Source organism: Sceloporus occidentalis, unplaced genomic scaffold (assembly GCF_023333645.1).
Source record: "Sceloporus occidentalis isolate IW3139 unplaced genomic scaffold, rSceOcc1.0.p SCAF_427, whole genome shotgun sequence".
In the NCBI taxonomy this organism is placed as follows: Eukaryota; Metazoa; Chordata; class Lepidosauria; order Squamata; family Phrynosomatidae; genus Sceloporus; species Sceloporus occidentalis.
In genome coordinates, this window is record NW_028317407.1 from 283,823 (window position 1) to 297,467 (window position 13,645).

General features: G+C 57.0%; 2 protein-coding genes across 3 annotated transcripts; both read right to left on the reverse strand.

Annotated features, from left to right (window-relative positions):
- Window positions 1–348: 348 nt before the first annotated feature.
- Window positions 349–2,546, reverse strand: LOC149272670 (pygopus homolog 2-like). The gene is made up of 3 exons (XM_089506856.1): window positions 2,486–2,546; window positions 2,051–2,100; window positions 349–1,419 (listed from the first exon to the last, which is right to left on the reverse strand). Exons 1-3 carry the CDS (start codon window positions 2,544–2,546, stop codon window positions 349–351), a joined length of 1,182 nt encoding a protein of 393 aa, XP_089362982.1.
- Window positions 2,547–5,260: 2,714 nt separating this feature from the next.
- LOC149272671 (SHC-transforming protein 1) lies at window positions 5,261–9,337 on the reverse strand. Of its 2 annotated transcripts, none has more exons than XM_089506834.1 (12): window positions 8,789–9,337; window positions 8,217–8,287; window positions 7,958–8,021; window positions 7,364–7,483; window positions 7,227–7,280; window positions 7,088–7,139; window positions 6,585–6,711; window positions 6,250–6,430; window positions 6,126–6,175; window positions 5,883–6,019; window positions 5,527–5,759; window positions 5,261–5,389 (listed from the first exon to the last, which is right to left on the reverse strand). In XM_089506834.1, exons 1-12 carry the CDS (start codon window positions 9,335–9,337, stop codon window positions 5,261–5,263), a joined length of 1,767 nt encoding a protein of 588 aa, XP_089362960.1. The 2 variants fall into 2 exon arrangements, with proteins under 2 accessions (XP_089362960.1, XP_089362959.1); XM_089506833.1 differs by having other exon boundaries at window positions 5,883–6,029; window positions 6,109–6,175.
- Window positions 9,338–13,645: the final 4,308 nt, after the last annotated feature.

Genomic DNA, 13,645 nt, shown 5'->3' on the forward strand with positions numbered 1-13,645 from the left:
CCCGCAGGAACAGACATTTAATATGAATTATAGACAAAGACATACACGTTATCAAAAATACAGACAGGCAAAAAGGAAGTACGTCTTATCGGTACAAAATAAAACGGAACGTCACATTAAAATGTTTACAGCGTACAACGTGTCCGTGTAACACACCGATATCTCGAGGTGTTTATTCACTGGCAGCCGGTTTCATGCCACACGGCTTCTCCGCAGCCAGATTCCTACACTGCTAGCCCAATATCTGTAGGTAATAGTTACTCGGGTCCGTGCCGGCAGGTCCTGCTCGATGCCCCTTCCACCAGCCAGTCATGTTTAAGGAAAGCCGTTAAGCTGGAGTCATGGTGTTCATCCATCGTTGGCGGCCACGAGTTGTCCCATGGCCTCCCGGATGTACACAGACTGAATGTCCTTCGTCTTCAGGCAGTAATCGCAAGCCCACACGGCTGAGGACTCCCTCGTGAGCAGGCTGTAGGCACTTTCTGTCATCCCTGTGCATTCCCTGTGGAACCATTTCTGGCAGGAGGCCTCACACAGGATGGCGTCCTGGTCATCATTCACCTCGTTCCTGCATGCTCCACAGGGGTAAACAAGTCCTGGGGGTGGCTGGTGGCCCGAGTTCCCTGCTGGTTTGCTGGGAGGAGGGATACTGCTATTGACATCAGGAGTGCTGCTGTTGCCCCTCGTGGCACTATTGGGAGTAAAATTTGGCTGATTCCCATTGACAGCTGCCGGAGATCCCACATGCTGGTCTTGGCTGAAGGAGTTGCTGGGAGGGTTGAGATTCTTGTTATGCTCTTCCACCCCTGGAGGGAAATTCTGATCTGCCCCTGCAAACGGGCTAGTGTTGGGAGGAAGGCTAGGTCTCTGCAGTGTGGGCTGTCCAAAAGGGTGGCCAGGAGAACCAAACCTTTGAGAAAAAGGAGGGCCACCAGGAGAGTTCATCACAGGCCCAGGCCCTGGCCCCATGTCCCCTCGTGGAGGCTGCCCCATGGTCGGAGACATCATTGGCCCAAATCCACCCACCGGTCCCTGCATCATTTGCCCGGCTGGAGGACTAAAGCTCTGCCCCATGGCTTGATTGAAAGGCTGGTTAGAAAAGTTCATGTTTCCTGGCTGCACATAGTTTGGGTTCTGAGGCATGCCAAAGCCGGGGCCCATCTGATTCGGAGGGAATGGGGGAGGCTGCCTCCTTATAGGCTGAGGACCACCAGGGTAGCCAGGAGGCACCTGATGAGGCATGCCTCCCTGCATCCGGAAATTACCAAATGGCACCGAGTTATTCATGAAGGGAGAGGCTGCTGCTGCGTTAACCTTAGGAGCCCCAAAGTCATCTTCAAAAGGATTTGAAGCCACCAAGTGGTCAACCATCGGAGTGGGTGGTGGGGCAAATTCAGACAGGTGAGAATAAGCGGGACCCTAAAAACCAAGACAAAAAAAAAAAAAAAAAAAAAAGTCAGATGTGTTACCCAGCACACATTCATCACGGGACACGCAAGACATTTAAACGCCTAACAAACCGCACCGGCCTGTACAGGGTTTATGGTGCCGCTTCTAGGCGACCACTGGATCTGAAGAACACATATCCTACGCAGACAACGCACAACAAGCTACAGCTCCGGAGGGCCGGGCTCTTCCTCCAACCTACATTTCTCTTCATTTAAGGAACAAAGCAGTCAAAAGCACCCCTTGGACAAGCTCAGCCCTGACGAGAGATGGATAAAACGTAAACGAAACGGCACTTCCCTGCAGACTGAGATGCCGTTACACGGAAAGCGACGTGGAAAGAAGCGGCAAGACCCAGGTCCGATCGGGAAGACACCGTACGCTGCCCTCCGACATTCCCATCTCATTCTATTTCAATGTAAGACAACCCAGCGAGCACAGACTAAACAGCGGGGCTGCGGGGCCGATCGAGCTGTCAAAAGAACGTCTAACGGCCGAGACAGCCAAAGAGTACATAGAGGAGGATCCCAACCTGATGAAACTGGTCATTCACCGGTCCCTTTACTCTGCGCTGTGATCCTTCCCAACCCCCTGTTCTCCATACCTGAGTGTTCGACTTGCGACGTTTCTTCTCAGGGCTCTTCATTTGCATGCCTGAAAACATGTATTAAAAATAACAATCAGAATAAATATAGCAATAAGGCATAACAATAATAACAAAGCACCACTTAGTCGGCCGTAGCAACAGCGGTGCTCCTCAGCGCATCACACGCGCCCCCCTCCCAGGGCAGCTAAAAGAAACTTTATTGGCATCAAGGCGCACAGCAGACAAGCACTTATTTGTCCGCTTCCCCGAAAATACCCTCTCTCGGTGATTGATATACCCCACCCGGCTCCCTACAGCCCCACTCACATCATTACAGCACACGAGTTTAATGCCCCTCAGTATCTGCCCACCTCCTACATACAAATTGCCCCATACCAACCATCTACCCCACTCCTCCTCTCCATACCCCCTATACAAAACAGGAAACCTCACCTGCTTTGGCTCTGCGGCCCGGCAGGGTTAATCCGTCCAGCTTGTCCTGATCAGCGGCCATCAGACGACAAACGATAAAGAAAGGCGCTCACAGGCCTCGCATATCACGGGCCCGGCTCCCGTTGGCACTCAGTTGCCTCGCGACAGCGCCAGGCCTCTCATCCGCACAAAAACCGGAAACCCGGACGGCGCACCGGAAGCCGGCCAGGCACCTACCACTTGTGGGCGGAGGGACGGATGTACTCACAGCGCGCACAGGCATATGGCGTCCGCCCTGCTGTACACAAACTAACCGGGAAGAGGGTTCTTGCCTCGGTACCTACAAGGACGCTGGCGGAATAAATCACTTTCATGCACGATAATGGTTCCGCTCATAAAATGAGCTGCGCTAACGCAGAGGTGGACGGGTTCTCTGTGCCGACTGACATAAAGACACGGACGTTTATGTAATTCAAACCACGTGACATCATATTAACGTGAAATACACCAGATTAGATACTTCCGCTCTTACACCCCTCACACGCGAATAGTACACTCCAGTACTCAGTACCGGCCTTGCGGGGCATTATGGGAGGTGGAAGTGGGTAGCTTGCGGGTTTGCGCCGTTTTAGCCATATTTGTTTTGGGCAAAGGGGGGTAAGGGCTCCATATCCCCTAAACGGCATGTGGCCCTACAAAGATTGTGGCCCTACCACTTGGAGCACCCGCTCACTTTCTTCCCATTGGAGGGCGGGAAGCATGGTTTATGTCCTGGCCACAGCCAACCACATCCAGGGACCAGTGACATACCTCCCAAGTGTCCCGGGCTAGTCCCTCTGGACAAAATGCCTGTGGCCCTCGTTTCTAATAATGCTACATAACCCATGGAAGCCTCAGAGGTCTCTCTTATTCTTTTTCTCCATCTTTACGAGCGACAGTCTCCCCTAACTCCATGACAGTCACTAACGACACTATCTGATCCTCAGTACGATTAGAGTGTAAGCTCCCGCTTTTGGCTGCCGTTACCTAAATCTCGAGGCACAGCGACCCCATCCAAGCACCCAGCGCTGCCTGGGGGAAGGTGACCGGCGCATGACACGGTCTACAAAGCCCCCCCCTCTCCACACGCGTTGCCCCAGCCAACCCGCCGAGCGGGCAGAATCGATCCTCGTTCTAACTGTCCCATGGAGATCACAGCCTGGGGCCGTTTGCAAGAGACAGCAGAGTAGCCACTCGCCCCACAAAAGGGTCATATCTCACACTACGACGGGGTGACAGAACGCAACGGGGGGGGGGGGGCAGGAACACAGACACCCCCCCAGTATTAAAAGGGTTAAACCCACCAGCGACTCTCCACGGGCAGTCTAGATTTTGAGCATTTTTATTCTTTCCTTTGGTATAATCAAGGCATTTTTTTTAACATATTGTTTAAAAAAAGAAAAAATACAATAAAAACATATTCATGGCAAGGAGTGAAGTTACCGATATGTGCCGCCGGCAAGGCTTTGGTATCAGGATACAAAGTGAACCGTGCAGAACGCGGGCAGCGTCTATGTACATGATTATAGGGGGTAGTCTCTACCCCCACCTTGTACCAAGCCCTTGGGGGCCCCACGGGCCGGAGTCTACCTTTTTCGTGTAGTGTGAACCTGCCCGGGGCAGATGTGGCCGGCCCCGGACCCTGCATTGTACTCGTATACCGCTGTATGAAGGGGCCTGTCCAATGGGCTATGGTTAGGGCCGACCGGAACTATTAATTGTAGCGACACAGACAACGCAGAAATCATTAGAGGCGCAGGCCGAGTGGGGCAACTAACCGAAAGTAAAAAGCCCCCGACCCTTTGCTTATTGTTTGACCCATCCCTGGCACGGAAGATACCCCCCTTTTCACTGACCCCAACAGACCCTGTCGCCTAAACAGTGCTACAGCATGAGACAAAACCACGCAAAGCGCGTGGCACGAGAAGAGGCTTTAAAGCCTGCTGGCTCCACCCATTATGCAAATTACATTGGCAAAGGAGACTACAGTAAGTTGTCCTAAAGGGCCAGGGAACGGGGCACCAAGGTAGTCAACACGGGCAGCCGAGCCAGGGCTTGTCTGAGATAATTATCGTTTAGAGAACGCGCTCCAGAACACGGACACGCATGCCGCACGCCCCTCGGAGGATCTTTGTAACGGAGGAAACCGTTAATCAAAAAACGAGGAAAAGTAAAACAAACCCAACATCATCATAAAAACCCAAATACACGAGCAGGTAAAGGCACAGGTCAGGTTTGGTTAAGCAAGAGTCGTAGAAAGGGTCGTGTGCTTTACGGACCCCCTTGTGTACTTGTGCTTAGTGGGTCTCCTGCAACCGCTACAGGGGGTTTCTCTGTTGGAGACGCCCGATCTCCCAGGTGGAAGGAGGCGGAGGCTGTCCTTTTGACCCACGGCAGGGTCTTCAGCAGGGGCCGACTTCGCTCCGCCGGCCTCCAACTTTCTTCATGTTCGTCAAGAAGAAGGTTTGTTCTTCTCTGGGGCAGAGGGGTCACTCGGCCCGCACCATGCTGGGAGTGGGTATCGCCCCGATGGCGCTGAGGAACTAGAGAGAGGGTGGAACCAGCATGGCACCACCAGGGCTGGGGGGGGAGCAGAAGGCTGTGCCAAGGCCTGTATTCAGCACACCCCAACGCCCTGAGGCAGAAATCTCTACTTTTGAACAGCGGTGGGACGAGGGAACAAGGGGGGGGTGGAGGTGGTGTCAACGGAAGGCTCAGCGTGCAGAGCACGGGGCGGAGGGGACATGGAGCTGACGTTCACTGTCTCCGCTCCACCGGCTGCCGGAGACACAGCTCGCTACCGGCAGAGATTATGGGTAAGTGATTGTCCATGTGGTAACTGATCAGGTGACTCACGCTCTCGAAGCGGTGGTCCTTTGTCCGAACCTGCCACGAAATTCAAGGAAAACAAAGTTTAATATCTAATCACGTAGTGTGACAGAAGCCCCGATGCTTGTTTTTTTTGAGTGGTATTCGCTCGGTACGCCACCGACTCACTGTCCCCCACCAACCCTTTTACTCACCACTCCCTCGGGGTCCACCAGGAGCAGGTGTTTGGGTTGTCCATGCTGCAGGCCAGTCAGTACATACTGTCCCGGTGTTGTGGTGCTCTCTCGCACCAAGAAGTCTCCGTTCACTCTGAGCTGTCTCTCGGCTTCCTTTCTGGCCATCCTCCCGTGGTACCAGGGCTCTCTCTTCAGCTGCTCCTCCATGCTCATGAAGGCTTGGTTAGGGGGAAGGGTGTCATCAAACGGCTCTGTGCAAGAGAGACGGTGACTGAGAGCTTCCGCTTTACCCAAACATAAAAAACAACCCCTTCAAACATGGCTTCCACTAGAGGGTGCTCATGCTGCACGTGGCAGCAAATCCGCAAACTCACTCATGTCAAATGCATCTCTCTGTCCATTCGTCGACCTGAGAGGCTGCCGAGCCTTGTCCAGGTTCTGGACGTTAACGTAGGATGGGTCGTCAAAGAGGTCTGGCCGGTTCGGAGCTTTCCCACAAGGAGCCGGGAATCTGTCCCTCCCTGAGCAAGAGACACACGGTCAGGAACGAGAGCGATGGCCAGACGAGGGGACGAGGACAGCGGGACGCATGAGACGTACCTTGCACTGTGGGCTGCGGCTGGATCTTCCGAGAGTCTAGTTCTGCTCCTGACGTTTGCCCCACAGGCTGAGAGATAAAGCAGCAGAGTTAGCCGTCTATACTTTATCTACCGCTCTTTCCCCCTTCCCAAGATTTCTTACCAGAGTGGCCCCCATGTGGTTTGGGCTCTGCCTTGGTATCGCCGGGGCAACTCCATCTCTTAGCCTCATGTCCACCACTCCTCCGATGGGTGGCTCCTTGCCAGGAAAGTCATTGTAATAAGCATGGTCTGGAAGCTCCTCCTCTTCTTCATCCCACGCAGAGCCATCAAATCCAGCCATCCTGAGCGATAGGGAGAAGAGGAGCCCAGTGAGGACAAGAGGAGGGAGAGCGAGAGAACAAGACAGAAGAGACAGGGAGAGGGCAAGAAGTAGGAAAGAGGGAGATGGAAGCACAGACACGGCACCCCCATACGACACGGGCACCCGGACTGTACCTGTCATGAGGGGTGACCAGTTTCGGGGGATTTTTGAGATACTGTTTAAAGCGCAGTTCGAAGGCCTGTCCGATGGTGCTGATCACGTCCTGAGCAAGAGCGTCCGGGCACTCCAAGATGTGGCAGGCTGTGGGGGAAAAAAAGAAAGGGGTCACATACTCCGTATACAGACAGCAGGAGCACCGACTCCTAGGGCCACACGCATTCACGCTGCTACTCCGGGGTCCATGCTCACACCCCTACAAGCCAGTGTAATATTCTGCACAGGACACCTAAGGCCCGCTGCCCCGGCACCCAGGGGGCCAGACCTCTGCCCCGGCACCCAGGGGGCCAGACCGCTGCCCCGGCACCCAGGGGGCCAGACCGCTGCCCCGGCACCCAGGGGGCCAGACCGCTGCCCCGGCACCCAGGGGGCCAGACCGCTGCCCCGGCACCCAGGGGGCCAGACCGCTGCCCCGGCACCCAGGGGGCCAGATTAAAGCCTGCATGCAGGAGGGGATTACCTCTCTGATTTACCGGATCTTTGGCGACATACGCAACATATTCGGCAGTATCCTGCAAACCAAAGGGATACACATAGATTAGACGCGCAGCACTATCCGAGAGCCCCCGACCGCCCTCCACCACACCCCCGGCACTCACCGGATCTCCGCCAGAGGCAAATGAGATAGACTGCATGTGATGGTTTGCAATAATCTGCAGAGGAATGAACACAAGGTACATTAGTGCATACACAAGCAGGTGGCGTTATGCTGTAACCATGGTAACTGCCCTGTCACCTGTTTGCAGTCGGAAGCCATAAGGTTAAGGCTGCTGGTAGACACGGTGAGGGTGATCGGCATCCCGGCAAACTTCAGGTTACTCTTTCCCAGGATAGAATTCAGCGCTCGACCACCCGTCTGAGGGCAAAACAAGCAGGGGTGATTATTATGCCCGGGAATACACGTAAGGGGTATCAGGCCATCACCGTCCATCCCATCCCACCCTGTTTGGTGGTGCAGATCGGGGGCTGGGTAACACAGCAGCCGGCATGTGCAGACCACCGGGATAAGACGCACCATTTACTGACCCGGGCCATATGCAACACACACATACAAGCTGATCAATAAGTGCCCTGCCCCCTCCCAGGCGGCTCCATTATCTCTGATTAGCGGGAACATGTCAGTGACACTTAGCGTCAGCTCGCAGGCCTGGAGTATGCACCGGCGCGGGAGGGGGAGCGGGAAGCTGCAGCCCCTGTCCACGCCCGTCCATTAGCACAACACGATGGGCTTATTGATCTTCCTTATTAGAATGCCTCTAATCACTTAACCCAAGGGGTGCCTGTGCTGCCCTCGGGGGGTCAGCTGGGGCACATGGAGAAATTGACTTACCTTTCTCCTGCGCAGGGCCCCTTTTGCACTAGGAACGGCATCGCATACCAGGCTGATGGCTTCCCTGTACAGACAGACAGACGTTAAAGGATCAGGGCAGGCAACACGCGCATTAGAGAATGACTGCAGCGATCAAGGGGTTAAACCAACACGGGCAGGTGGGTTTAGACTCCGCATCCAGCACAGCGAGTCCTGAGGTTTACACGCGTGTGCACAGGGGTGACAGAGCCACGTGCAGGGCCGGGCACAGGGGTCTCACCTGGTGACCTGGGTCCGGGTGTTGAAATCCAGAGCCCTCATGGACTGCAGAACCTCCACGCAGCCCATATACTGAAAGAGACGGCAGAGAGCGGCTGAAACAAAGCGCCACGAGCCAACATCCCCCCAACCAGAGCCCCCCACCCGGATATGTCCCCTTACAGCAAGAGAGTCAGAAAGAGGGGCTGGAACATGCACATCCCTGAATGAAGCAGACCTGCGGCCCCCGGGGACCAGCAGAGAGATCAGGGTAGATGCCGTGCCGAATTGTGTGTGTTGGGACAGTGCAGGAATAGCAGAGAGGGCTGCGGGGCAGGACTGTGGGGCAGTTTGTGAGGTCAGTGCAGGAATAGGGCTGCGGGGCAGGACGGTGGGGCAGTGCAGGAATAGGGCTGCGGGGCAGGACGGTGGGGCAGTGCAGGAATAGGGCTGCGGGGCAGGACGGTGGGGCAGTGTGTGGGGGCAGTGCAGGAATAGGGCTGCGGGGCAGGATGGCAGGGTATGTGTAATCTGTACCCCAAAATCTGTCACAAGAACACAACCCCACACAGGACGAGCGGAAAGACATCTTACCCTGACCAGGTAGGAGACCCCAGAGCCCATGACGGTGTCGTCCGCATGAAGCCATCCCCGTGTAGGTTTGTTCACAAAGCTGCCGTGCCTGGTCCATTCGTCTCCCGCCAGCTGCCCCCCTTCCACGCGGGACTTCCTGCCGCAGCTCAGCTTGTTCATATCCTGGGAGAAAATAGTGAAAGTTCTCCCTAAGTCAGGGCTGGCTCCTCCTGGGGGGGTGTCCGCGCGCTCGCCCGGGCTGCCCGTCTCCTTCCCCGCCCCCGAGGAGAAGCTGCGCAAGTTCAGGAGGCTAGCTGGATTAGACAGCTTTAGGTTGGCCATTTTGGGGAAGAAGGAGCACAGAGTGGTGGGGCTGTCCTCCGACTCCGAGGACAGTTCGGCCAAGGGGAGAATCGGGGCTAAGGAGGAAGAGGAGGACGAGCTCGGCATAGACCGAGGGGCCATCATTTCCAGAGGCGGGGTGGGAAGCCCGCTGCCGGCGGCATCCTCCACGGAGCTCACAGACTCGTTGCGAAGGTGGTTGTATTTGGTTTTGGGGAGAAGATCCATGATGCCAGCTTGCAGCCTGCACTCTACAGCCAGGATGGGTCCGGGTCTCATAGTCTAAACACTAAACAGAAAGCACCCAAAAACTACATGCGCGGCATCGGTGCCCTCCGATCACACCCCAAACGCAGAAACAGCCAAACGGACGCTCTTCAGCAGCCCCGGGGGAGACGACCCATCCGACGGTCCATCAGGAGGAAGCCGGGTCGCCAGAAAGAAGCAAGGAGAGAGTCAGAGGAAGACAGGAGACAGTCAGGTTCTGCCCAGGACAACACATGGCACAGACTACCCTCTCCCCAAACGGGCACACGATCCCCGGGGTTCCTCGTCCATGCGCAGGGCACGTCGCAGAGGACTGCGGAGGGCCGGTGACAGATATCCTGCGGGGTAGATGCAGGAAGACGGCTCACTGCTGCCTCCTCCACCCAACGGGAGGAAACAGAGAGGAAAACAGACGGAGAGCGAAGGAAGGATGTGCAGAGAGCGGCCACAAGGACAGTGGGACAGATGCTCTGGGAGGAGAGGCTTTTTACACGCGCCTGCCAACCCTCGTGGGGATAACTCAGCTGGTCGTCGGATCCTCAGTGCAGAACGATAGGCTACGTGCATCAGGGGGAGGAAAAAAGAAGCCACGGTGGACACGCCTGCTCTTGTCTTAAGAATGAAGAGGAGGAAGAAACGTCAGGCTCGGTGCGGAGACCGCCGTGGCTTCCCAGCACCAAACCATCAGCTGCTCGGTCCACCCAGATCCACGCAGGGCCAGATCTCCATCGGTGCAGCCGGGACGGCAGCGAACTCCCCGGTTACATGCTCAGAGGCTCCCAGGAGCGATGCCCGGTTGCGCATGCTGTGCTGACTCACAAGCCATGCTGACAGGAAGAGAGCCTCGCAGATAGCGCGGCTCATTTCCTGCACTTGAAACCCGAGCCCTGCACCCACCACTCTCGCAAGCCTCTCTACAAATTAGAGAAGCTCACAATCTAATGCTTCCAATGCACTGCCTGGGGGGGTAGATATTTTAGTAGCCATTTGGGCTGGTGGAAAGGAGAACACATTATATTCAACATACAAAGGGGCCCCTAAGAGCCCAAGCTTTGCCCACCGTGGCCCCTGCAGCACGTGGAGCGCATGCACTTTACCACTCGCCCGTCTCCGCGGACAGGAATTAGAGGCTGAACGGGTCTGTAGCACCAAGGTGACTCCAAGGGGAGCTCATTATGGGGTTAACAGTGCAGCCTGGGGTGTTTTATCTGCCCTCAGACTCACTGCTTAGAGGACATGGCCCTGTATACAAACATAGCAGCATACTGCGCCCCCCTCGCCTTCCGCTCGCTATTAATTGACCGGCCAGTCAGTCCCTGGAGACCCCCAGCTTCCTGCAGCCCTCGCACCGCCCCCCCTCGCTATGTCTGCACAGAAGGCTGCACACGGGAAGCAGTGGAGATGGACGGAGGCAACGTGCCCATTAACTCCGCTCCTACCAGGCGCACGGTCCCCGCCAGGCGCACGGTCCCCGCCAGGCGCACGGTCCCCGCCAGGCACAGGCGCACGGTCCCCGCCAGGCACAGGCGCACGGTCCCCGCCAGGCACAGGCGCACGGTCCCCGCCAGGCACAGGCGCACGGTCCCCGCCAGGCACAGGCGCACGGTCCCCGCCAGGCACAGGCGCACGGTCCCCGCCAGGCGCACGGTCCCCGCCAGGCGCAGGCGCACGGTCCCCGCCAGGCACAGGCGCACGGTCCCCGCCAGGCACAGGCGCACGGTCCCCGCCAGGCGCACTGAAATGCACCAAGCCCCTGTTCTAACTTACAGACATGGACCCTCCATGTGAGACAATTCCCGGTGGGTAATCAATCTAACCTTTAATGCGGACACCGGCGTCACAAACCCCCCCCCCCGTAATTCTAATTATAAACCCCATAAGGCAAGATCTACGGGAGATGGTGAGCGACGGAGCACAAGCCAACCAGGAGGAGCTGGGCCGTGCGGCCCCCGGCTGCATCCACGCTCTAGAAACCGGGAGCACGTCGTAGCCTGCAGGCCCCCGGGGCCCCTCGCCTCATTTCTTCCTCCTCGCCCCCTAATCCAAGCATTTCATTTAGGGATTATTACGCTGGGGCGATTAGCCAGAGGCGAGCAGAGTAACGGGACAGTCTGTCCGTATCTCACACCCGGCACTAAGGAAGTCACGGAGAGCGGGGGCAGTCTCACTAAATGCCTCACACTCCCCGACTCTCTCACGCATAAAACAAAGAAACTGTCCCCGCCGGGCATAACAAAGCCTCAAACCTTAATCACTCATAGCTGTGTGCCTTCCCCCTCACTGTATTACCCTCTACCACTTCTGCTGGGAGGCTGTTTCACCTATCTACCACCCTTCCAGTAAAGTAACACTACATTACTACAGATATGTCACATTCGGCAATTCCTCTTCAAGAACGCTCTATTAGAGCCACCAGACGCAGCACCGCCGGCCACCAAACCCTCCACCAGACGCAGCACCGCCGGCCACCAAACCCTCCACCAGGCGCAGCACCGCCGGCCACCAAACCCTCCACCAGACGCAGCACCGCCGGCCACCAAACCCTCCACCAGGCGCAGCACCGCCGGCCACCAAACCCTCCACCAGACGCAGCACCGCCGGCCACCAAACCCTCCACCAGACGCAGCACCGCCGGCCACCAAACCCTCCACCAGACGCAGCACCGCCGGCCACCAAACCCTCCACCAGGCGCAGCACCGCCGGCCACCAAACCCTCCACCAGGCGCAGCACCGCCGGCCACCAAACCCTCCACCAGGCGCAGCACCGCCGGCCACCAAACCCTCCACCAGACGCAGCACCGCCGGCCACCAAACCCTCCACCAGGCGCAGCACCGCCGGCCACCAAACCCTCCACCAGGCGCAGCACCGCCGGCCAGGTCTTACCACATACTCCATCTCTGGGACTGACACAGACTGGAATCTTCTAGCACCTGCACGTCAGCAATAAAAAGGGGGTTATAGCAACGGGTGTGGGGGCCGCGGCCCCTGGACACATCAGCAAAATTCAACAGGAGACTCCCTTTGCGGAGACACGGATGACACACGCCTGATACATACACCCCCCCCCGATCGCGCAGGATTTAAGGACCTCACCTGCCTAGTTCACCTCTCCCAACTTCCTGATTCCCAGCACTTACCCCCCCACCAGACCTCAGGACGAGCCCTGACACATTGGAACATTTTTCACGGGTGGAGGCAGGAAACACCCCCTCCTAAGAGTGATAGCGGGACCCCCCTCCCCCGGCCCCCATCTGCAGAACCTGCAGTTTAATGTTAGAGGAATAGGGGAGAGCGCGGCGGCTGCAGTTTAATGTTAGAGGAATGGGGGAGAGCGCGGCGGCTGCGGTTTAATGTTAGTAGAATGGGGGAGAGCGTGGCGGCGGCTGCGGTTTAATGTTAGAGGAATGGGGGAGAGCGCGGCGGCTGCGGTTTAATGTTAGAGGAATGGGGGAGAGCGCGGCGGCTGCGGTTTAATGTTAGAGGAATGGGGGAGAGCGCGGCGGCTGCGGTTTAATGTTAGAGGAATGGGGGAGAGCACGGCGGCGGCTGCGGTTTAATGTTAGTAGAATGGGGGAGAGCGCGGCGGCTGCGGTTTAATGTTAGTAGAATGGGGGAGAGCGCGGCGGCTGCGGTTTAATGTTAGAGGAATGGGGGAGAGCGCGGCGGCGGCTGCAGTTTAATGTTAGAGGAATGGGGGAGAGCGCGGCGGCTGCGGTTTAATGTTAGAGGAATGGGGGAGAGCGTGGCGGCGGCTGCGGTTTAATGTTAGAGGAATGGGGGAGAGCGGGGCGGCTGCGGTTTAATGTTAGAGGAATGGGGGAGAGCGCGGCGGCTGCACTTTAATGTTAGAGGAATGGGGGAGAGCACGGCGGCGGCTGCGGTTTAATGTTAGTAGAATGGGGGAGAGCGCGGCGGCTGCGGTTTAATGTTAGTAGAATGGGGGAGAGCGCGGCGGCTGCGGTTTAATGTTAGAGGAATGGGGGAGAGCGCGGCGGCGGCTGCAGTTTAATGTTAGAGGAATGGGGGAGAGCGCGGCGGCTGCGGTTTAATGTTAGTAGAATGGGGGAGAGCGCGGCGGCTGCGGTTTAATGTTAGAGGAATGGGGGAGAGCGCGGCGGCTGCAGTTTAATGTTAGAGGAATGGGGGAGAGCGCGGCGGCTGCAGTTTAATGTTAGAGGAATGGGGGAGAGCGCGGCGGTGGCTGCTGCAGTTTAATGTTAGAGGAATGGGGGAGAGCGCGGCGGCTGCGGTTTAATGTTAGAGGGTGA